The following is a 27,030-nucleotide window of genomic DNA, read 5'->3' on the forward strand; positions in this document are numbered from 1 at the left end:
AATAAGTGCCAGTGTAAAGAAACTGAATGAAAGTTTATTACGAACGTCTGACTGTGGTGATAACCGAAATGATGATTCATATATTTTGATAAATCGTAAAATGTGGAATCCATTGCTATGTAATATAAAGTGTGACGAGTGCTCAACCAATTCTTTAGATATTGTTTCGAAAGGAATATATGGATATTCTACAAAACTTGAATTAGTTTGTAAAAACTGTGATAAAATATTTAGTTCAACATTTTCAAGTGAGCGGGTAAAACGGTCAAATACATTTGATGTGAATACGAAACTTGTCGAAGCATTTTTGAAAATAGGCAAAGGCCACGCCGCCTTAGAAGTGTTTTCCATGATTATGGGAATTCATGCTATGGACAAAAAGACATTTGCTAAATGTTTACACAGTTTGTCTGAAGAAAAGGGGAAACTAAAAGGTGATTTCCTTCAGTTTTCTCGAAATATTGTTCGAAACAAGCATAAAAAGTTAATTAATATAAATAATGATGAGTGTATAGATATCACAGTGTCGTATGATGGCACATGGCAAAAACGTGGGCATACGTCACTGTATGGAATAGGTATCGTCGTAGATGTCTTGACTGGGTTAGTTATCGACTAGGAAATTCTGTCAAAATATTGTCCTGAATGTGTATGCGCGAAAAGAGATATGGGTGCTGACAGTGCGGAATTTCATATATGGTTTGAAAGCCACAAACCAGAGTGTTCCAAAAATTTTTCTGGTTCGTCTAATGCTATGGAAATGAAAGCCGCAGAAATTTTATGGAAACGGTCCATCAGTACATGTAATATGCGATATGTTGGGATACTTTCTGATGGGGATGCGAAAACATATCAACATTTATTAACTCTGAATCTTTATGGTAATGACGTAAAAATTAGTAAAGAAGAATGTATCAATCATGTGGCAAAACGTTTAGGGGCAGGATTGCGCAATAAAGTTAAAGAGCTGCGTTCCAGAGGTATATGTATCGGTGGACGAAAAGAAGGTAATCTGAAGGAAACTACAATTTTAAAGTTAACAAACTATTACATAAAGGCCATAAAAGATAACATACCGGATATAGACAAAATGAAATCTGCAATTTATGCAAGCTTACTACACTGTTCATCTACTGATGTCTCACCAAAACATTCGAAATGTCCTACCGGTACGTTGTCATGGTGTTTTTATCAACGTGCAGTAGCAAATGAAGAGCAGCCGAAAGCACATAAAGCCATGAAAACTAAAGTATCTGAAAGTGTTCTTTCTCAAATCTTGCCAATTTATCAAAGGCTAGCTAGCACAGAATTGCTGTCCAGATGCATTTCTGGTAAAACACAAAATGCTAATGAAAGTATCCATAGTTTAATTTGGAACAATTGCCCTAAAGAAGTGTTTATTTCTAAAAAAAGGCTAGAAATGTCAGTATTATCAACAATTAATGAATTTAACTTTGGTTGTGTAAATGCCATAAGCGTAGAACAGGAAGAAGTGAACTCGTTTTCCTTACTCATTGCAAAAAAGCGTGATCAGCGTCGCTTGAACCAAAGTAAAAAGAGAAGTTTACCTGCATGGAAAAAACACAGAAATAGTAAAAAATATTGTAAATCACTAAACGATAATGCAATAGTAGCAAATGAAGGTAAAACATATGGTGCGGGTGATTTTTAAAAATTTCATTGGGCATACGGCATAAATTGTTTTTACCTGTATAACTTCGAATCACCTAGCAATTTGTCATATGTTTATTTTTGTCATATTTAATATTATGAGATTAAAAATAGTTAAATCTTACAAAAATGTTATCGAATGTTTACAAATTTATATTCAAAGTTAATTTGCTGTTTCTCATGACCATGTATTAAAGGTAAGTTTGAAGGAAAACTTTAAATTCATTTTTCTCAAAACAAATTTTTTCGCTATTTGTGTGTTTTGAAAATGCTCCATGCGTCTCATTTTTAGTTAAAAATGGATGATATTTGGAAGAAACTATATTGTTATATGTTACAGTAGATCTGTGTATGCATTTTTTGATATGAGGTTATTAAGAAGTTTAAACTTGTGAAAACCTTTAACAAAAGGTGAAATTTTTTCGAAAATTGGGTTTAAGTTCACAAAAATAGCCTTTAAAAATTTCTTATCCATCATATTCAATAACGGATACACAAATACTTTTACCAAGCCTTTATAAGTAACATAAAGCAAATATTAGGAAAAAATATTAAAAATTAGAGCGCATGGAGCATTTTAAATTTTTAATTAAAATAATTAATTAATTGCTTTAAAATTTTTTAATTTAAAATAAATTGAAATTCTGAGCATATATTTTGTTTACTGATGCTATAAGATGTACATGTATAAAATTTCTTGTTGAAAAAATGAAAACTTAAAAAAATAATTTTTAAAGTCCACCGTCCCCTTAACATTATATAAGTTTAACATCCTTTAAATTGTAACACTAATTACATACCGGTCTGATCAACTTAAAGAAAACATAGTCATTTTTGAATTTTTACTGATATATATGATTGACATAACTGTAATATATTTATTAAAAAATATATCCGGCTTATAATTTTATGAATATTTAAAGCATTATTGGGATTAATAACAGATGTAAAAACAGCTGTATATTATGAACTTCGGTATAAAAACTATCGTTCTATTTTACCTTTTAAATTCATTCTAAAGAATTCGTTTATGGAAAAATTATTTAAAGAATATGATTACAATAGCATCGCAATATCAGCAGCTCTTAAGAAGAATGGTGCAAAATGAATTTCGATGTATAACCTCTTTCTTAAAGAATTATTTCTTAATTGAAAATTTTAATACATATTTTGTTCATTATTGTGAAAGGGTTACTTCTAACAGCGGTTATACTTTTTGAAGAACAATATATTTATCAACATTAGCAATTGTATTAGTTTTGAGAATAGAATTTTTGTTAGCAGATAAAAGGTACACTTAAATGTTTTGCTTTGCATTTGTATTTGGGAATGCTTCAGGAGACTAGCCCTAAAATTTAACTTACTGCTTTCACAAATACACAGCTTCTGTTAATTTAATCAGTTTCTTAGCTGGTCCTATTTTATATAATATTCTATTGAATGGGTTGTTAAGATGTTAAATTGCTTCAAAATAATTATCATTTCTTCATAAATCATTTTCATTTTGGCAAACTGAGCGGTGTGTAACAGATTCAGCTTGAAGCACTGTTTCGGTGAAATTACTTCTGGATGAGATTTCTTTGGGTTAACGGAATACCAACGAATTAAATATTTATATATACAATGAAATTTAATAATTAAATTAACTACTTGCTTTTTTCACTTGTAATAATGAAAACTAATTCATGTTATAATAAATGATACTGAAATGAATCGGACTAGTTGCTTAATTTTACGTTTGAACAAATATCTTAAAACTTGATAACAAATATCTTACGAAGTTTAGAAACTGAAACAAGATATTCTTTAACAAATATGAATTTCAGAAAGTTAAATGAATATGACAAAACACACGATGGCTATCTGCCTGGGGAAAAGAATGCCTTCGTAGAGAACTTTCTGAGGCTAACTGGTTCGTAGTCACTCATAGTCAAAAGGAGAAACCACGAAAACTAGTCATGCAGCCAGCTCGAATTCACCGTGGATCGAACTCGGGTCGAACAACCAGTATTCAGTGGTTTTAACCACATGTCACTGTTGTGGCATGAATTTCATAATTATTAAATTAAAGTTACATTTTGGATTGCTGTCATACAATCTCTTTCATACTTCAGGCATAACCATCTCTATACAATTATTGTGACATTACTTTGTTAAATTACAAAAGGGTCATAGATATACATTTATCTTTAAGACATCTGAGCGCCCTTTCTGAAAAATAATTTTAAAAACCACAAATAACTTACACAGTAAAGTCGCAATAACAGCTTCTAACTCAGGTACAAGTTAATTAAATTTAAGCCAGATTTTCAAAAGATTATCTCACATTTGGAATAATTCCGTTTAGTACTAAGAGTAAAAGGTTTGGTGTTAATCATTTCTGTGTTGGATATGCGTCATCCTGCTTACAAAGACAACACCGGTAGCAGCCTAGCTGGGACGAGAAACATTCATTAAACGTCCAGAACAAATCTATATCTGTTAAGCGCATTTGATTACAGTGGCCTGATCCCATGAGATTGAGGAAAGTGCTGGTTAGGGGCAATGGATCATCATTTGAATTATTATCGGATTACTATACGAATACAATTATTCTGGATCTCTCAGTGGCTGCTGGCGGTTATTCTGAGATCACTAGACAATGTCCAATGATATTGTATTAAGATCTGGAAAACGTTGCTGTAGAAAACATGGATAAATAGCATGTTTAAAACTCACGATAGCTTAAAGGAAACGGATTCAAAGAAAATTTCTTTTACCTTAAAAAATGATTACTTTGCCATTAATTTTTAGTTACAAAAGTGGTTCAGAAAATAAGGATACGATAAGGTACCCGACGACGTTCTAATCGACAATTTTGATGAAATTAAAAAAAAAAAAAAAAAACTTTTATTACTTTCTTTAAAGCTTAAACACTAAATTTTCCAAAACTACTTTTATTTTTTTTTCTCTCCGGTCGTTAGAAGTAATATTATGGCTCCTTTTGTTCTGCGTCGAGAACCGGAAGTTTCCGTTTAAGAATCCGAATGTTGATGTCTTAAGGTACGTAGACTACTCTAAATAACTTTAAAATCAGAATTCTCATTTGAATACTTTTGATGATTGTTCAAAAGATAATTTTGAACCTTTCTATTTGTTATTAAGGGTTAGAAACGAGATTAGTTTTGCAATTTAATTTTCATACTTGGCAAAGTTTTTTTTTTTTTTTTTTGCTTCTTTTTGTGTTTGCATTACATTAAACCGATTTTTTGAAAAACTTAAATTTTCAACTTTTGTGTTATGAAAAAGAAATTAAACTATTACTATAGTAATTTTATGTAACTTTCTACAAATATTGGAAAGTAAATGGACAGAAATTTAAGATTTATGTACACTGCGCGAAAACAAAAGGGGCGGTTCTTTATCTTCCATTCTACTGGGTCGATTGACGAAATTTAAATTGCGTTTTTCGTGTCTCGAAAGCACGACATAGGATATGTATTAGATTTGTATATAGCGTTGTTCTACTGTAGGTATTTTGACACAAAATCTGAGTTTTTCTGAAGTGACATGCCAACGTTTTCCATATTTCAATTCTACGACTCAAATTATGCCTAAATATTCAATTTTGTAAAGTTTGGTGCAAAATTTATGGAGAAATTCAAAATTTATCTTTTTAATATATGGTAAAATATTTTTCTTTCCCTTTCTGCATTGGTCATGAGCGAAAAAAAGTCACACCGTTACTGCTTTTAAATAATTTCAAAAATATTTAAAAGCAGTAACGGTTTAGTGCCCTAAACCACATTTAATGTTATTATCGCTTTCAGCAAATACGCCAAATTTCAAAACGCGTCAATATATAAATTTCCGTATATCTTCGGAAATTTTGAATACAAAACTCTACATTTTTGCAGATATGCTTAGAAATCATCTGCTTTAAGATGATAAGTAAAAGTTTTATAGATCATAATTAAAATGTTTTTTCGAAAAATTTATAAAAGTTATTTAAAAATGCAAATTAAAAAAAAAATCATAAAAATGGGCGAATGGTGTTTGGAATGAACCTAACTTTCGAAATGTGAAGCGAAGTATCAAATTAGTTCAATAAAAAAGAGAGATTATAAATTATATATACCAAATTCAATTAACATTCAGGAGCCAAAGTTTTGAGAGCTAATACTTAAAAAACTACTCTATTTTTACAAAACTTAAACGTTTACATAATTTTAGTTGTAGAATCGAAATATGGAAAACCTTAGCATGTTATTTCAGAAAAAGTACTATTTTGTTTCAAAATACCTATATTAGAACAATGCTACATATACTTTTAATACAGATCCTAAGTCGGGCTTTCGAGATATGAAAAACGCAAGTGGAATTTCGTCAATCGACCCAGTTGAACGGAAGATACAGAAATGTCCCTTTTTTGTTTTTTTGCGCAGTGTCTATATTTTTTTCAGACAATTTTGTGAATGAGAAGAGAAAATTTTCTCGAAAAATAGATAGTGTATGCACTCACAGACGTATATTTTATAGACATTTTACTTCATGACTTAAATTTTAGTCTATTAATTTTTCATACTTTAATAAATATAAGGGCCAAAATTAAAAGTAAAATATTGAAAAATAATTTTCTGGGCGCACATCTAGTAATCCTGAAAATTGGCATACTTTTAAGGCAAAGAAAAAAACGAAAATTGGACTTTTCGTTTATTATTGTTTATCACTGTTTCTGCTATTTCTGACATTTTAAGTAGTATTCTGCTAAATAACACCAATAATAGATTTATTTATGCTATCTTTCCAAAATCTGAGTGTCGAACGTAGTCGGGTACCTTAACACAGCTTTTCTAATTAAACCTGCTTATGTCAAATATTATATTTCCAATAAATTCAAAATTACTTTTAACTATGATTTTATTTTAATGTTAAAATTAATATGCAAGTCTTATCTTTAAAGTTCAGCTATGTGAGGCAGGAGTAATATAGCTCGATTTGCTTAATCGCAGTCAATTTTAATGATATGTATTGAAAAGTTTTATATTTTTTGGCATTCTGAAAACATCTCAATTTTAGATTCGTCCATTACCCATTTGTTTTCATACTACAAAATCTTATGAACGTTCTATGATTTTAACTGTACTTTTTCTACTAAAGTAATAAGCGCTTTAATTTAGTTTTTAAATCAAATGTAGATATGTCTGCTTCTAATTAATGACATGTATATTTACAAAAAAAAAAAAGGCTTTCAAAGCTTGCTTTGGCAAAGTAAGTCAGTACTGATCATTGATAGGTTAATATAAAAGCACAGCATTTCTGAAACAGATTGAAATCAGAGAAGTCAATATTTTTCTCTTCCTTTTCCCTTCTGCCATAAATTTCGTTTTTCATTTTTCATTTTGTTTCTTCTTTTGCAGGGGAGAAATTATGCAGAGTTTACTTTAGAGGAAAAGGAATATTTAAAAGCATAATGTGAGTTAACCAAATATTATTAAGCTTTGAAGACAGGAACAGAAAGGACAGATTTATTCCGTATTAAAATTATAATATTGATATTATTAGATGCATTAGTGTAGAATCGGTACTTACTGTCTAGGAATATGATGTTCGTAAACTTACTTCCGATGTGGCTGTCTAGGGGCTAATAAACTAGTCCAATTTACAAATAACTTGAATATTTAATGAAACATGAATAGTTGCTACAAACTACAAAGTAATTACATACATAGAAGGAAATAGATGAGATTATTTACAAACAAAGAGAAGGAAACGCATTTTACAAGCAAACATCTTTGAATCGCGTCATCGTCTTAATGGCGGAATCCTCTGTTTTCGTCATCGAAAAAGTGCAAGATTTCCTCTCACAGCTTGTCGCGTCATCCGATTATAAATGAACGATGCCAACTCACATTAGTATATTACCTACTTTGGAAAAATGTCTTGAAACTCTCTTCATTAGTAGAACAGACCGATACTTGAAACAGAAATGATTCTCAAGTCGCGTTTATTCCTCGGAAGTCCGCTGAAGATACCCTTATTCGCTTTCTTTCCATCTTGCAATATGGGAAGAAAATGAAGTTTACAACAGTTCATATTTTTCAGGGATTTCAAAGGTGCTTTTGATAATGCTTGGGAGCCATTTAGCTTAAAAATTCTAAAAGATACTGGTATACCACATAATATCTGTTAACTTCCTTAAAAGCTTCTTAAACAGGAGGACTTCTGCGCTCCAACTTGGGTAGCTGAAGGTAAGGTTTATTATCTGGAAAAAGGCTGCTCTTAAAGCTCTGTGTCCGGACCTAAACTTCGAAATATAATAATAAATTATATTTTAAGTCGTCTTGAGAGTTGCTTAAAAATTGCATTTGCAGACGACTTTGAGAGTACAAGCAGGGCTGGATTTTGTCTCCACTTGGAAGATCTCTCCTAAACTCATTTTCAATCCTTCAAAAAGTAAGGCTATGTTTGTTTCCAAAAATTTTGATGAACAAAATATTGCTCATTTTTAGAATTTTTAGAAAGTGTTAGGTATCTTGGTGTCATATTTGGTCAAAAATTAATATGGAAAAGCACATCGAATTCCTTTCTACTAAATGTAATAAAATGTTTAATGGTTTCCACCGAATTGCTAAAAATGCTTTTGGAGTAAGCTATGACGTCAAGAAACTGATGTATAAGCAATATATTGTGCCTTTCATTTCGTACACCTCTCGTATTCGGGAACGTGTTCTTGCAGATAAAGTTAACGAAAGAAATCTGAGGAAGATTGAACGGAGAATTCTTCTTCGTATTATTAGTAGCTATAGAAACCTGAAGTTATGAGGCTGCTTTCGCTCTTGTAGGAGTTCCGCCTATTGATTTCGGAACTGAATATAAGAATATATATATTCAGTTATTATTATATATTCAGTCTAAAATATTATATATATAATATAATATTTTAGAGGCACTGGCAACTGATACTTTGGAAGACTGCATAAATGGAAATGCTCCTTTCTCCGATATTCCTTATCCAGGGATTTTAGGACACATAAATTTCTGCTATTGTAAAGAGATTATTGAATTGTATTTTCATATGGTTTTTATCACAGATGGCAGTAAAATGAACAATAAGGTTTGCCTTGCATTTGTCCTTTTTGGAGACCAATTTGTGGTTTACTATTTTAAGCACCGTATTAGGAATGAATGCACAGTTTCTGAGCAGAAATCTTCTGTATTTATCTCGCCGTCGAACGGATCAAAGATAACGGAACAGCATCCTCGAGGTACCTTATTTGTTATGACTTTTTTCTCTTCACCTTTTAAACAGTATTACCGGCAGAGACAAATAAATAATCGAAACCCTATTAAGTGTCAGTTCGCTTAGAATTAGAGGAATTGATATCCATTTTTCTTATGTGCATTCTCATTATGGATTCTATGGAAATGAAAGAGCTGGTTTCTAGCAAAAGATGTCTTAAATTTACCCGTAGATATCAATATTAACATTCCAAAGAGTTGTTAGAAGTCCTTTCATTATAAGAAGTTTTTAGCGAAGTGGAATGAGGAATACATTTCATCTTATATAATGCTGATAGCACCAAAACGTTTTTTCCTTCTACTTACTATAGAATGTATTACGAATCCTTCTCCTCTATTAGTTTTTAAGTATCTCTGTTTTCGTTTGGTCACGGTAAATTTGAATGTTGTCTGTTTCGTTTTAATCTAAGATCAAATAGTTCGTGTCAGTTTTCCAAAAAAAAGTACCTCAAAATGTGGAACATTTGTTTTTTTTCCTGTTCAACCTCGGATGGTCTTAGATTATGTTTCCAGAACGATTTGAAAAAAATTCGACGTCACTTGGCCATTGAACTTATCTGTTTTCGTGAAATCTAGGCGGCCGTTTTCTGTTTTTGTTCGCTTTATTTATGCATGTAAGGTTTAATGTATTAGTTAACTCACTTTTGTAAGCCCCTTGTTGTACATCTGTAGTACACGGGATGATTTTATGTGATCAAAATAAAAAAGAAATTACTTAAGTGTACAAGCATTTAGGCCGATATAAAATTTTCCATAGAATGTTGAAGGATTTTTTTTCAAAATAATCGGTATTGTTATATATCTTTAATACGAAACAATGTTTGCAAATTCTAAACCTTTTTCATGGGTAGCGTGTAATGTTATTGCAGGTAGTTTAGAAACTACTTTCATGCAGCGCAGTTTCTTCAAACATATTCTTCAGTTTATAAGGTATTTCTCCCGCCTTCTTAGCATGTATTCGTGTTGTAGTGGTCAGCACGCTCAGCGCGTATTCGAAAGGTCCGTGGTTCGAGTTCCGGCGAGGGCACTGCTCATTTTTCATCTTTCCTGCTTCGAAATAACCTAATACCTCTACAGTGACGCCCGAACTAAAAAAGGTGGTGGATGATGATTCTTCACCATCTGGATTTGGCGACTAAATCCCCTAATTCCCAGTCGCCCTTTAAAAGGGGAATATATACGGTATTTTTACCACCTTCTTAGCATGTCTTCGTGGTGTAGTTTTCAGCATGCTCGGCGCATATTCGAGACGTCCGTGGTTCAAATCCCGGCTAAAGCATTGCTCATTTTTCATCTCCCCTGCTTCGAAATAACCTAATATCTCTACAAGTTTCTTTTTCAGAACTTCACGCCTTCTCTTCATTACAAAGTTTACTAACACTGGCCACGAAACAATTGGGTACTTTAAAAATTAAATATGTGGAGAGATTAGATATTTTCTGAAAGAGCAGGGAACACGAAAAATCAACAATGCTTTCACTAGGATTCGAACAATGGATCTTTCAGTGCTAGCTGGGTTAATACTTCTGTACATATGTAAATAGAAATTTTCATTCTTCTACTTGTATTTCTCCTGACAAAGCAGGAAATGGATTTTGAGTTACCTGTTGAAGACTTACTTCCATTACTTACTTCAATTATTCAATCATCATTATTATTCAATGTTTTCATGTATTTAGAAAAATTATTACCAAAGTTTGAGCGTGAACTTTCGCCATTTGCCAAATCATAACATGCAACTTCAATCCTAAAAATGAATTTTCAAAATTATTTCTAAATTTACGCAAATTATGAAAGCTCACACTTTTTCATTAGCTGGTTCACGTCAAGACCAAGAAATCGCAAGTTTCAATATTCTGCATATTTAAAAGACTGTGTAAATAGTGTACATTTGAATTAGAGACTGAATTTTAAGACTTTAAGACCGCAGTATTTAATTCTGCTGCTGATAAGCTGATAAGAACTTCGTTAATTTACAAACTTAGCTTTAAAGGCTTTACTTTGCTCAAATAACAGTAGCTAATAACAGTAGCGTCTTATTTGCATTTTGAATTGATCATGTATGAGTATTAAATATAAAAAGTAGTATCGTTAATATATCTTATTATTAAAACCAATGAATATTAGTAATTAGTTAAGTATAATTTAACACCAGCATTAAAAATAATTAATATTTTTATAAATCAAAATTTTGATACGTTTAGTCAAATCCAAAATGTACTTAAAATTGTTTTTTGACTGCATCCACTCTGCATGTTACGTAGCATAAAATAATCGCATTGGAAATCGATTTTATATTTCAATAAATGTCATTTTATGTCTTGTTATATCTAATAAAAATTAATGCTTATTAAGAACATGAAAATTAGTTTTGTTATACTTTTTGCAACCAAAGATATCATTTATGAGATTTCCTTGTGTGATTGTTTTTGGATTCTATAGCAGAAATGTCAAATGCTAATCCCTGTTTAAGACTGTAGAGTCTAACTTTCTTCGGAAGCAGAAACTAATTCGAAATTTACTCTTAACGTAAGCGACTTGTCGCTGTGTCCAATAAGGAGACAGAGAACGTAAGAAGGCTGTAAAAGATCTTTTTTATTAAAACACAGAAATTTAACAGAAGTCATCCCTTGTGCTTACAAAACCAACCAGCATTTATGGCATAACTCAAAAAGTCACACCATTCAATCAGCCACTAATACTATACTAATACTGAATTCACTAATAGCACTAATACTCAATTCAAATCAGCCAGTCATTTCAACTAAGTCAACAATTAAGTCAATTCAACTAAGTTAAGTCGTAAGTTTAGCCAAAAGCTACACAGAAGGAATAGCGCGTACATTGGCTCAGACCTTGCCAGCATGTCATGCTGTAATGGCAGAACAGATTAAACTGGCAACTTGCCTCCAGCAAACGGAACATGCTCTGATTCAACAATCCTCATTAGGGCTGGTGAAGCAATTTATGGCAGATATAATAAGACTGACTAAATAAGGTTTTAGCCGAACTATTAAGCAAGTAAATTGAATTAAGTACAGATATCAGCAAAAAGTTTTAATGCAACTCAAGCGCACTTGATAATAGCCTTGATCTTCCTTTAACTACTATCTCCTTTCTGTCTCATTTGAATACGCTCGAATTAAAATTTGCATTCTGTCAGAAAAACGGAAAGCCAGAATGACACTAAACGTATTAAACATAAAATAACTGTTATATAAAAATAACTAAATCCTTACAAGATGCAGTAATACTCTGCCATCATTCATATATCTCATCTTTCTCAATAATTATTATGCTTAATAATTATCAATTCAATATAATTATTCTGATTATCATTACCTTTGCCCTGCTCCTCACATAAGTTGTTAAGATTTTATTGAGAGCAGCCTAGAGAATGACCTTGATGTGGTTATTACAGTTAAACAGGATGAAAAAATGAAACAGCATATTCTTTACCGGTTGTGAGTAATATTATAACCTATTTTCCAAAAAAGAGCTTGACAGTAAAAGCGAAGAAAATCCGAATTTGAGACTTGGTATTATTCATTGATTTTATAGAATTCTTGTAAGCTATTATCAAGTGCGCTTGAGTTGCATGAAAACTTCTTGCTGATATCTGTACTTAATTCAAGAAATTTACTTGCTGAATAGTTAGGCTAAAACCTTATTTAGTCAGTCTTATTATATCTGCCAAATTGCTTCCTCAGCCCTAATGAGGTATATTTTTTTGTGTCGAATAAAATGTCATTCAATTATATTTAATCTTCCTTTTTATGAAAGCAAGTCTTTACAAATCGATTGCCCAATTTTTCTCTCTTGTTTCAAGGACATAAAAGACGTATTAATAATTTGTCTGTCTACTTTGCTGACACGGGAGATAGTTCATAAATTTTATAATGCCGTCCACTAACTTCTTAAGGCCAGCTTTCTCTAGTATATTATGCCAAATTGTCCCATTTATTTCTTTCACAGTGATAGAATGACCCCTGGAAGCAGCCTAAGTTATTGTCATTGTCATTTAAACTCCTTGAAGTTACCTTTATGATATCATTTACATATATTAGCATCTAAGATAGCTATAAAATATTTCCAAGACTCAACCTTTTACAAATAAACTGAAGCCGTTTTAATGCTGAATGTTGAACATACATACAGGAATAGGTCTAATTCCTAAAACAACAGGAAGGTTTTATAAGATAGTGTAATCTTCGCATTCTTTGAATTAAAAAAGCAAGCCTGTTATCACGGAATTCTTTAAATACACATCAAGACTTTCGTCTTTGGAATAGGATTGTTTTAAATTATTTTTAAGTTGTTAAAATTTACTTTGTTGCTTTTAAAATTTTAATGTTTTTTCGACATGGTTTCGCACCAAACGGGGCGATCGAATTACATTCAAGAGAAAGAGAAAGCTTTATCTCAGTTTTGAAATAGAACACACCTAAAAAGGAATCCCATAATCTCTTCGCCTTCTTCCTCTACCATAAACTTGTCGACTTAACTTCTAAGTCCACAATATCGTAAGTGCTCGCATACCTTAAAGACATTTTACACTTACGGAACATCCGTGTCTTTTCCAAGATTCGAACACGGATCTAATGCTTTTGCAACCGGCTACCCTACTATTCATGACAACTGTTATCTTCTTCGTATGCCTTAAAAAGTTCAAATTAGTGAAAATACTTTTATCAAGAATTCTACTGCTTTAATAAATTTATAGAAACATTCCGCACGACTGAAATGAACTTTCGTTTTTCAAGCTAAGACTATGAAATTTTTATAATTTCTCCAAAAACAGAATCATTGGACATTTATAATAAAAACAGCATTTCTCTCGCATGATCATCAGCAATACCACGCTGAAACTCCTAACCATCAAACTCTTCCTCTCTCCTTGTTTTAGAAGTTTCCAGGTTCGAAAACTTAAGAGGTCAAGCTATATCTTTTTCAATGGAATTCAAATAATTATTTATTTTATGCCTCATAATGTAAATTACTGGAAAACAAGCTGAAATGCAGTTTGATAAAAATATAAAACAAATGTTGATTAATGCTGTGGGGTTCCGCCCTTTTATCTAACAGTTAAATGTGCAGGAAGTTCATAAACAGATACGCGAATAACTGCTTTAGTTCAGGAACAGAGCCGTAAACTCAAGAAGCGTTAATTAATGTTTATTTCTAAAAATAAGAATTTAACAGTTGGCTTCTTTCTCAGGGCGTACAGCAAAGCCTCCACTTAGGCTTGAACTTAATAAATAATAATAAGAAGAAAAGTAATAAGAAATAAAAGTTAACTAATGCTTAACTAAAAAGATATAGCCAAAGCTATCAAAAGTCTAATTAGTTGGCCCCTATATAGCTAGCAAGCTATCAAGGGCCTGAAATACAGCCGCTCGTAGTGCAACTTGGAGAGACGTAGCCAAAGGGCGAACGCGCGCTAGTCAGAAACTCTGAGGCTCTCTCTCGAAATCAGTGGAACTTAAATACCACTCTTACTCATTTGCTTTAACCGCGATTCTAAAAACACATTCTGGTAGGAAATTGTAAGCTGAAATTAGGAAGAACAGGAACGTAGCTTTAACTAAAGGTAACTGTTAAAAACTTAGGATACACCTTACAATGCTTTGGATGTGATTTCAGCGGTATATTTTTATTGCATGTACCGAATTATATTAGACAGAGTTATATTAGACAGAGAACTAAAATAAAGTTCTTTATAAGTATATATATTTATCTCAGAAATAAACACTTTTAATGACAAGTGATTAGTATAAGGAAAACAAAAAGCTTCAAATTAAACAAAACCGTCTCTTTTTAGAAATAAAAAAGTATATTTAGGAAACAATATTTAATACAGTGTTCTTCTGTTTCTTACAGATAAACAGGATGAAAATGTTAAACAGGATGAAAGTGATAAACAGGATGAAAGTGTTTCTTTTAAAGTGTTTAAAAATGACACTTTAAAAGAAATTTTTATTTTAAATTCTGTTTTGCTTAGTTTTCAATCAATATGCATCATTTCAAATGGAAAGTGACCGGTTTTCAATTGAGGATTTGAAATATCCTGCCCCTGAATGTTACCAAACATGGCGCACATCAGCTTAAGTTTGTCATCCCGTTTCAAATCTCATCCAATCTCCCGGTCATAACACAACACAATGGCATGCGTGGCACAACCTTAACAAACGCGCACCCAGACCAACTCCGAAAGCATAAACAAAACAGCTAAAAAAAGCGGAAAGATTCTTTTCTTAAACCCGCCGGTTTTAAGTTAAATTAAAGTGGAAATCCTCAATATATATATTTATCCAAAAACCGGTGGCCAATATATTCGAGGAAACTCTTGCAGAAAACTACATACCGCGCAAGCAGGCAAGGCCAGCACAGCAAATAGGAATCGACATTCCGAATCTTGGGGCTTAGGGTGCTCGGCGAGGAGAAGGGATATTCCTCCTGTCTCTTCAAACGCCCCTTCTTGGCTCCTCTTCCTCTTCCTTCCACCTTCCACCTCTTTCACGTGGCGCCCCATCCGTAACCCCCCCTTTCACTTAAGTCCGAATTTTCTTGGTTTGCTTCGGCGTCCAGTATTTAAAGCGAGACGAAACTTGCATGCCGACCATTTTGGTCCAATGCAGGTGGAAGATTGGTACGAGTGACAGATGTAGATGCTAGGCTTTGAAATTTGAGTCGCTACTGTTTTTCAACAAAAAAATCGAAGTTCATTAGTAGCAATTATAGTTATTGCTCAGCAAGAAGCGATTAAGAAGAATGATTAAAGATATGACTTAGTATGGTACGAGTGACAGATGTAGATGCTAGGCTTTGAAATTTGAGTCGCTACTGTTTTTCAACAAAAAAAAAATCGAAGTTCATTAGTAGCAATTATAGTTATTGCTCAGCAAGAAGCGATTAAGAAGAATGATTAAAGATATGACTTAGTGGTGGCAAGTAAGCAAATTTTGTAGTTGATGGTGTGGAGAGTGCATTCTGTTAACTGAGCTTTTGGTGAAAATATAAACAAAGATCAGCACCTTCTTCTGGAGGAGTTGCACGTATAGTAACAATTCTAAAATTAAAAATAGCAAGCCTAATACTTAAAAATTCATTTATAAATATAGTTTCCGCACTTGGTCTCGGCTAAGAATGAACTAATTCTGGAGGACTTGAATACAGCTTATAAGGATTAAATTCAATCATAATAACAGCTACCAGTTCGAGCTTTGATATTTTTTTACATGCCATCAAATTATGTTAATTTTAAATTTGTACATTAGTATTTACTTTTTTGTTTTATTATTAGTGGATTAAAGCTGCAAAAGTCTGAATGTACATTTTACTGCCAGATTGAGATCTGAGAGTGAAAACCAAAGACACATTGCCTTCACTAAAGGACTGTTTACATCACGTGATTGTGTCAGCCAATCCAGTGTCGATCTTTTTTTTCCGTACATTTACACCGGAATTGCTGCAAAACAAAAATTGTTTTGTACCGAGAGTGTTAACGTGAAAGTATTAGCCAATCTTTGCAAATATATGCAAAGCTATTGACAAAAAATTATTCAGTTTACTTATTCATTTTATGGAAATAAGTATTAAAAAATAATAACAGATTACACACATAAAGAACTATTTATCGTTTATTATTGCAATAAAATATTAGCTCGTAATGGAGTTGCTATTACCTTCTTTTTTAAATGTACTGAGAAAATAATGTGTTTAAAGGAAAACAATGCAAAATCTATATGTGACTGGCTACATATTAATGTAATAAACTGGAAGCATAGAATGTTCTTACAGTGTATTTTACACTAGATTCTTTGAATAGCTAATCATTCTTGCATTGATATTTTAAAAGTTTCAAATAGAAATGAAAATAAAAATGATTAGCGTTATATTCTAAGTATTATGCTTTAAAAAGTTAAAATAAATTCATAAATTAAAGTTGAGAGAAATTTGAACACATATATAACTAAAATAATTGTCTAATTGAAGCTGCAATATGATGATGTCACATATTAAAGTCATGATGCTAGGTAAGTTTATTTTCAATTATTTATTTCGAAGTAATATTTTTTGATAAATTCACATTGCTTTCATTTTAGCGTTATCTTTCTTAGAGTATAATTCCATGTAAAAGCTCCTGAATTTTTTTAAAGTTACTAAAAAGTAAAATAGATATTTGCAGATATTGCAGAAATTTATTATAAATATAACTGAATATTTGAATGAAATGAGGTAACGTATAAACAACGATCCTTTAAATTTGTTTTAAAACAATTGATTTACTGAACAATATTCGAAACTTCGGAAACTATTTAACTGATCACATTAATGTATAGCAATTTATTCATTTAACGAATTTGCATATTATTTAAATTTTACTCACAGTGGAAGTAGTTTAAAACTTAAAAGTCATAAATCAGGTTTATTCAATATTATTCATAATCAAATATTTATATGCACAAAAAATTATTTACATTGTTTTTGCTCAGATATTAATATGTAGTATTTAGATACCCTTTTCGAATTTTTTTGATAATATGTGTATATACTTTTCCATCAGTAAAATAGAAGGTTTTTTTATGAAAAAAAAGATAATATTGCAACTGCATGATTTTTATTAATTTTCCATAATAATCAGTTTTACTGTAATTCATTTAAATATGATATTATTTAATTAAATAATCATTTTTATCTGTGAGCAATCTACGTGCATTAAAATCAAACCGATCTTGCAAAATCTCTTCACAGATATGTATATTTCATAAAATAGGTATATCTGTATTTTGATAGAAAAAGGGCCAATGTTCAATTTGAAAGTTTCGAGAAAAAGCTATTTCAGTTTGAAAGTTTTCAGAGAAAACTATTTCCTTTTCTATAAACTTTTGAACTAAAGGAGAATTCAAAGAAATATTTTCCCAGGCATTATTTGCATTTTTATGCTTATAACTAAAATGGATCTAGTTACTTGTAATGCTAATATACACATATTTAACTAAAATATTTTTATAAAAAAGGATGTTATAAAAAGTATTTTTATAAATTATTTTTATAACAACCACTTTTTGTTAATATACTTATCATATTAGCCCCTTTAGAAAGGGCGTAGCTCAGAAGGACAATGGTTTTTTCTGTTGTGATGATATTAAATATTCTTGATACAATTTAAAGCAAAAATCTCAAAATCGAATATTTTCACTATGCAAAACCTTCATTTATTTTTATAAAATATTAGACTCCATATTTGTAAGCGTATAAATATCAGTAAAACAAATGAACTCAGAAGAAGTCAGACAATTATGAATACTATTAAGAAAACGTTTATACGATCAAAAAAGTGAAGCATTTTTATTTCCAAATTTAAATAACTTAAATTTAATTTCTATTTCCGATTCATATTTTGGAATGAAAATGAATTATGTTTAGTCAAACACGAACGTACCAAAGTTATGTTTCCTATAAACTAATTTTTAACTTATCTATACATTTATTACATATTTAATAAATACGTAAATCTTTTAAAAATGATAGCAAAATTACTTCAGCATTTGAATTATGTCTTACTGTGTTTTTAAATTGTTTACTGTGTTTTTTAAATTTTTTACTTTGTTTTTAAAGATATTCATCAACATAAGACTACAACAAGATCCTGTAGTTTACAATAAATTTGATGGGTAGCCCTGAATTGTTTTAACAGGAGCATTAAACAAAGATCACTGTAATAGTCTGTACATATATATTAAAAACAAAGAGGTTAAAAACTCCAAAAGTAGGCATCTGAAATTATTAATATTGCATTTATTAGTCTATAAATGTACAATTTCTTGATTTTAAGTTTCTTGATTGCATGCAAAAAGAAATTAATTTTAATTTTTGAGACTTTTTCATATCATGTTCTTGAAAATTTCAAAATCATTCCCTAGAAAAATTTATTTCATTAATTTTTATGATAAACAAACTTTTAAATTTCGTAAAGGATTTGCAAAATTGTTTCTTTCAACTTTAGTAAGAAAAACATTATAGGAATATTACCTCTCGATTTTAAACAATGTTTTCATATTTATATTTAAAATAATAGTAATTCTTTTAAAATTCAAATTAAGCATTTTGGATATTTTTTATTTTCGAACTCCAAGGACACTAGGACAATTCTAGAAGGATTTTAAAGACAATTCTAGTAATCCAAAATATTGTGAATATAGTTTTGTACATTTTTCAGACTTATTTTTATTCATTTAGACTTGTGAAAACAAAGAATTATTAATTTCGTTAGTGTTTTTAAAAAGCGAACTTCTGTCTCTAGTTACATATAAAACAGAAATATGCTTTAATATTATGATATGATCTAAAAATTTAGATAAATACGATATTAGAAATTTAAATAAAATACGTTTGGATATCCAAGTTAGTTCTTCAGACATATTGTTATATTCTTTATTCTTCAGCTGTACTGAAGTACTTGCAAAAATGTTTCGAAAGCCAAAAGCTAATCTTTCATAAAACAAACATTCCAGATTCGTAGTAGAAATAATAATTGCGAATTTATGTGCTCTGCACATCATAACTTTTATTGTTTCGCCTACTTTATCAAAATCAAGTTTAAATAATTGAAGTTTAAATAACAATCAAAAATCTAATTTAGAGAGAAAGTTTAAAGTAGTTTAGCCCAGGACCTGTAGTACTGATTCAATTAGTTGGAAAGCTATGCTGATTATTACTGAGTTAAATTCATTTATTGGTACAATACTGTACTAAGAAGGTACTAAAGATGAGTATGTAATAAACAACTATAAAAGCCAGGTTCTTAATCTTTAATATTTGATTTGTATATAATTTGAATTACTACTACTTTAATATTTGATTTGTATATATTTGAATTACTACTAAACTGAGCTTTCACTGAAACAGTGAAAGCTCAGTTTGTGGTAATTTCCGTAGCTGTAACTTCAACTTAAAGTTTCAATAAATATTTAGTTTCTTTTTTCTTTTTTTAGCCCAAAGGGGTGGTAGCCCAGAAGAGCCATTAGCCTCAAAACGGCATTTTGTGGCGTTTCAGTATAAACGGCGAATCATTTTTTAAATTGTTTTCACCAAATATTATCGCCCTATATTATATTTAATGAAATTAAGTAAGTTTGAACCTGCATGAATGTATGTATGTTACTGGCATTGTGAAAAATCGACGATACGTACAGCTATCAAATTTTAAGTAACGTAGCCCTGCATTCAAACATGGGCACCTGGAAACCCGAATTTTGAATTTCGAATATGTTTTATTATATATTTCATATTTTGTAAAACTTTAACGAATTTCTAATTAAGAACCTCAGCGATTTCAAAGTGAGTATTGGCAACACTATAGGAGAAAAAAATATTATGTCCAGCACGCGAGACTGTCTATTGGAAATTCTAAAGATACGCTGTTTTTAAATATTTTGTAATATTTCTGTTGAATTGAATTTTCTGTGGTTTACGTGTGAAGAACATGATATTTACTAAATATAGGTAACACACAAAACATTAAAAAAAGCCCCTCTGGGAGTAATATAAAAACTGAAAGCTTTGAGACTTTTTAACACTTTTTTTTGGCTATCATTTAGTAGAGTAGAATTGAAAGTTAAGACAGGACAAAAATTCGTCTAACAGTCTCGTAAGGTTACTTAGTATTTAGATTACGTGAAATAAGTAACCTTACACATTAATAATTATAATCATTACATTAATATACAAATAAGTGTAATCTTATACATTAATTAACTAATATCTATAGAAAAGTGCATTACAAGGTAAAATTAAATGAAATATTTTTAGTGGATTTCCACCTTATGGATTTTCATGGGACTTTATCTTAATATGTACTATTTAACATGTGTATTAATGATATTCACAAAATCAAAAGACAGATCGCTCAAATTTAAACGATTGGTTTTACAGTTTTAGGCAGAATACAAAGTCTTTGATAAAAACCTTGCGCAGATTCACAATGCATTTATAAAATGCTAGAAATTTAAGCATTATGCGATGCTGTACAATTATTCAGATAAATGCAGATTCTGCACACTTTTAATAAGCAAAGTTTAAGGTATTTCAATTCAACGTTTTTTATCGGTAAGTCTTACTGAATTTTTTGCGTTAAGATAAAAATTCAGTCTTATTGAATTATTCAATTATCTTAAATTTAACCAAAACTTAAATCTAGTATCCAAACATTGCCTGACCTACTTCATTATCCCTAGATTCTGCATGTAGAATGATTTAAATGAGCTAGGTGTGACTTGGTCAGTAAACTTCTGTGTTTTTCGTGAAGTCTAGATTTCGTTTTTCTGTTTTTGTTTGTTTTATTAATGTATGTAACGTTTAGTATTTTCTTTTACTTTCTTAAGCCCCATCTTCTATATTTCTGGTACACGGGGAGTTTATATATGTTCAAAACAAAGCAAAATTAACAAAAATTTGCTAAAAGTTGAAAATAGTTATTCCAGCTGCTATTTAGGGGTCACTATTCATAAAATCCTGGTTTCTAAGGAACGAATTATACAGTTTAAAAGCTAAAGAAAATGCATAATATCGAATCTCAGGTTTATGCATTATAAAATGCACGAAACTGAGATTATTTGTGACTGTATGTTTCTTACGCAGGAAACTCATATCTTTCAGTTCTTCGTCTTTCACTCACACCTTTCAGTTTATTGAAGTTATTGTTCTTATTGAAGCTTAAATATTAAATTCACTAAGACACTAAAAACTTTATATTCTTAAAAACATTATTCATCGGATTATTAACTAAGTTCCTAAAATAATTTCAATTCACACCTTAGCTATTACGCCGAAAGATCCATTCTGAATAAAACGGGGCATAAAATACGAAAATTTAAGCAAATCAATAAGTCAGACACATTAGGCAATGGTATAAAGATTTTATACAGTTTTTGATAGAGTGACATGGCAATTATTATTTTCAGCCTGATTTCGTTAGTTCGTTTAAATCTTTTATGAAATAAAGCGTACAAATGGACATGAAATCAAGGGTATTTTTTCCTATCTCAATGAGGTTTGGGTGAACGCAACTAATCTGGAGAAGCTAAAAATATTTCAAGTGAAAGATATGTGGATTATAAGAGTAAAGCCGGATAATATTTTATTATTGATAAAGATATTAAAAAGGTCAAAAATTATTAATCTGATTATACCATTACCACAGATATTTCAAGATGAACCTCAATCCATATTAGATTTAGGTAATTAATTATTTACAGTCTGATTCAAGCTTTTATTGTGTTTGTTTTTAATAGAATTTTAGAAATGCTGAGCAGTCTTAAATAAAATATTTAAAATCAGCTGATTTTTTTCTTTTTTATAAAATACTCTTACAACAGTTTTAAGAATTTGATTAAATTGTTAATTTGTAAATGAATTCTAGTTATTTGTTAAATTTTCAGTTTTTATTTCTAATTATTTTGCATCAATATTGTTGTTATATTTTGCCAGTGTATGAAGCGAGATTTAAGTTTTGCTGGAAGACTAATAAAATGTAACATAAATAATGAATGTTTTATATTATTACAAAATTGTACAAAATTTATTAACTTGTATTAGGGTGAAAATTTCAGTACATTTTCTGAATGACAGCGTACCCTAAAATGAACTATTAAAATAATTTTACATAAGAATGAATTAACAAGTTTAGATGTTATTGCTAGTTTATTTAATAGAAAAAATAAGGAAACAAAGCCTTACCTTTTAAGTTGCTCTTTAGGGTATTTGTTGTATTATTGTATTGCGGTGTGCTGCATTGTATTGCATTGTATTTTCTGTATTATTGTATTTATTGTGTTCTGTATTGTAGGGTACTAAGGTGTTCTAATACAATCAGGGTTTGAAACTGTTTCAGTATTTGAAAACTCTAATTTTGAATTTAAAAATAAAAATTGATTTCGAATCTAGAAGAATTGAGACAATGCTAATGGTTTTCCATGTTACATCTAAATAAAATATGGACATTTTATTTCTATCTGTTAAAAAGGCAAAAAACAGAGGCTTAATTTCTAAAAGTAGAAGTACCGGAGCCATAGCGGAACTCAAACTTAGAATATGGTACTATTAGTTGAAATCAATAATAAGCTGATACATTTTTATATAAAATGGCACTGTATTAATAAAAACCGGTACTAATGCGGTCTGTATTTCTTTCGTTTTTAATATTTATAATGTCTGTAATGAAGTTTAAAGAAATGTTGTCATTTTTTTATCGAACAGCAAACTTTATTACTGAAACTTACAGAGAAAAAACTTAAAAACATATCAAGAACTTGCATTTTAGAACAAGGATATTTTAGGGGCGAGCTTTCTTTATTTTTCTTATTAAGTATTATGTTACTAGCGTAGCAATGCAAAGACGACACAGCATGAAAGACAAAGATTTTAACTTTCTTATTTCGTTTAAAAAAGTATTGGTTCTATTTATTTAATTCATAGCTTAGAACCCTTACATTTATTTAATTCACATCTGAGCTCATATTTTGTTTTGTTTTTTTCAGTTTCTAAATTTTATTTTCTAATCATATTTTCCCCAACTCATATCAAATTATAGATGAATAAGAGGCTTTTCCATATAAAACTAGAATGTATGTTTTCACTTGTAAAATGAGCCACTTTCAGACAACAAAACGATACATATAATCTTATTATCTTACAAAATATATTACATCATAAATTTATTCTAGAAAGTAAAAAATATATTGAAACTGTCTTCTTAAATCAATGTAATTCTTCATAAAATTAATATACAAAAAACAAATAAAAAAAACCTGAAACCTTTTAGATTTTATATTACGTCCAAAGGGGCGTTTTTTAACATTTTGTATGCTACTTTTGTTTATTAAATATCATATTCTTCGCATTTAAACCATAAAATTCATTTCAACAACAATATCGCAAAACAATTTAAAAAGAATATACATTTAGATTTTCTGATACACAGTCTCGCGCTGGAGGGGTTTTTTTTTTTTTTTTTTTTTTTTTTTTGTTTGTTTTTTGTACTATGTTGCCATTGCTCGCTTTGAAATAATTTAATTCTCTAATTAAAAATTCGCTAAAGGTTTACAAAATATGAAACAGATAATAAAAGAAAATTCAAAATTCGGGCTTCCAAGTGACCATGTTCAGGTGGAGGATTACATAATACAAAATTTGGCGCTCTAGGTACCGTCGTTTTTTCACAATGAGAAAAACACACATACATTCGTATAGATTCTTCATCATTTCATTTCTTTAAATATAATGTAGGGCAATAATATTTGGTGGCAACATTTTGAAAAGTGATTCAGACTTTTAGAGTGATTCAACACAAAATGCCGTTTCGGGACTAATTGCCTTTCTGGGATGACGCTCCTTTGAGCTAGTAATTTCAATAATTAAATTTAAATTAAAGTTCGATAAAATGTAAAGATATAATAAATTATTGAATTTATGATAAATAGTGAAATAAAAGAAGTAAAATACCAGATCTCGTTTTATTTGGTGCTGCGGCTGGACTTACAATTTCATTTAAAAATTAAGGAATAGCTCAGCCGTTCTAAGGCTGAATTTAATCCCTGAATATATGATATAACGTGCTATTTAAAGAAATGAGAGAAGTAAAAACCGTTCTTTTACCAGCACACCAATGAAAAAAAGCAAAACGAATAAGCGTCACTAATGAGAATAAAGAAAATTCTGGAAACAATATGGGAGTAATGAAAGAAATTTTAATGGAGAAGTGAAGCTTCGGAAACAAAGAAAAAAAGAGTCCAAAGCTGCCTTACCGCGATACCTGTTAATATAATTCTAGCACTCAAGCAAAATGCGACTGGGCCAAAAACTTTCCCCCGAATCCCATTCGATAACATGGTGAGAACAAACGAAAGGCCTACACAAGTAACATTTTTTGTCCGCCATATGTGGTTACATTGTTCAAGTTTGCAGGAGTCCGTAGAGAAAGGTTATTAACGTTGGATGTGTACGACCAAATTTATCACTTTTAGTGCTTTAAGAAACAAAACACTTTACCCGCACTTACAAATTCGTTTCACTACCTGAAGAATAAGCCTTTGACATGCGGATTGAAGTCTTCACCTCATGTGTCAAAGTTAGAGGGAGAAGACCTTTTATTTTAGGGCTTCGGTGTACTCCGCTCGAATTACGATTTACCTGAGAAAATGAGAAGTGGCGGAAAAAAAGCTCCGGTGAATTTAATCTCTGAAACAAATCATCTTCAGTTGATAAGTTACAGGTGTTTTTACTAAAACGCTGTGAAAAACAATTTTAAAATTGAGAAAGCAGGGAGAATGTTTTAATCTTTAGATTTAAAAATTAAGATCCACATTCAAGAAACTTTAGGATATAATTTAAGCTATTTATTTTAACAGAATATAAATCTCAATAATGTAAAAATATTTGTATTGTAATTCTGGCACTTAATGTCTCTAATCTTCTTTAATTCAAACAACACAATGCTATCTAATTGCATATTATGTTTATTTTTGGGGTAACGCAAAATACGTTTAAGAAATGCATAGTTACAAAATTATGAATATTAAACATAGCTATGAACAGTTCAGAAATAAAGGATAAATAAGCAGTTGCCTCAAGATGAGAATACAAGATTCTCAAATTCAATTCTCTGCATTGTTCTGTATTTAACTTGGTTAGAATTGGACAAAGTTGTTCATTCACAGCTCATATGGCTAAAGATGGAATCATTCTTTGATCCAAACACGATTATTCATGACAGAATTCACAATTCGGACAACTTTCTAACAATAATTAATAATTGTCTTTGATTTTCAAAGAGGATTATCTCTATGTCTATTTTTATTACAAATAAATAAATTTGATTCCTCGCAACAGTCGATGAAGCACAGAAAATTTTTTAATTTGCTCAAGATGTCAGTGAGTGTGGACATTTAAATGAATCAAGATATTCTTAAATGCATTTACATTATATAACAATTTTATATTTACATTATAAAAAGCAAAATACTTTAGTGACGCGGTCTGTAATTCGAGATATAAGGCTGTCTTCAAAGTCACTATCAAGGTAATGAAATTATAATCAACAGTTTTTATACTTTTCATTGTTGGAGATTTTAATGCATTTGCAAATACCATGAAAGTTCAGAATAAGGAATTTAATCAACTAAATTTCCAGACTTTATTAAATAAAAATAACAAAAAAGCAAAGACTTCAAGCATAACTACTTCTGGTGCCTTTTTTTTAAATCATGTCCTCTACTTCTTGTTTGTAATGATCATTATGCGAATCTGATCTGCCTGCTTACATGATAAAATTGTATTTATACTTCGAAATTCAAGATTGAAATGTTGTAATTTAAAGTAAGGGAGGGTGTGAAAGTTAGTTTTTTTTTTAAAATATGGTAAAGCATTCAAGAACTATCTCCCTAGAGCAATGGCTATCAACCTTTTTTGCTTCCCCTCCTTTTACACCGTTTACACTATTGTTAGACGGTCATCGCCCTTCTTTCCACAGCCCAAAAAATCTGCTTATATTTATTTATATTTATATTGTTTCATAATGTGTTTTGTAATTTAAAAATTAAAAATATACAAAATATTAATAAATATAAAAATTTTAATAAAAGTTTTTTTTTATATTCATAAATGAAATCCATGCATTTAACTGCTACATGAAAAACTGAACGCATTCCCTCTCCCTGAAATCTTGAAATTTCCTCGCTTAAGAATTCGTGGCCTAGAGGAAGGAGTGCCTTTGTGAAGGACTTTCTGAGGGAAACTGGCTCATATCCATGTTACACATTGCGAAAATCACGAAAAAACTGATGCTGCCACTCCGTTCACATGGATTTATATCTGAGTCGAACTAAAATTATTCATTCTTAATCCATTGCTTGGAGACAGTAAAAGATTATAAGAGGAAAAGTGATTTTAATTTTCCAAAAAATTATTTTTTGTTTTTTCAAATTTAAGATAATGGACTTAACTATTGGTAAATTTTAAAACTTACATTAATAGCTTATTATTATCATGCATATTAATTATTATCGCATATATTAATTG

General features: G+C 30.2%; 1 protein-coding gene across 1 annotated transcript; it reads left to right on the forward strand.

The window, feature by feature from the left end:
- The first annotated feature begins 667 nt into the window (after positions 1-667).
- On the forward strand, positions 668-15,060 carry LOC146996148 (uncharacterized). Its single transcript, XM_085821372.1, has 2 exons — positions 668-1,550; positions 14,954-15,060. The coding sequence occupies exons 1-2, from the start codon at positions 668-670 to the stop codon at positions 15,058-15,060; spliced, it is 990 nt and encodes a 329-aa protein (XP_085677498.1).
- Positions 15,061-27,030: the final 11,970 nt, after the last annotated feature.

The sequence above is a fragment of the Stegodyphus dumicola genome, chromosome 7, assembly GCF_044657685.1.
Source record: "Stegodyphus dumicola isolate Sdum_Otavi_A_Nest chromosome 7, ASM4465768v1".
Lineage (NCBI taxonomy): Eukaryota > Metazoa > Arthropoda > Arachnida > Araneae > Eresidae > Stegodyphus > Stegodyphus dumicola.

Coding starts and splice junctions, on each gene's coding strand:
- LOC146996148 (XM_085821372.1), top strand. CDS start 668: ATGGGTGCTGACAGTGCGGAATTTCATATATGGTTTGAAAGCCACAAA. Junction 1,551..14,953: donor TCAGCGTCGCTTGAACCAAA/GTAAAAAGAGAA, acceptor TGTTTTGCTTAG/TTTTCAATCAATATGCATCA.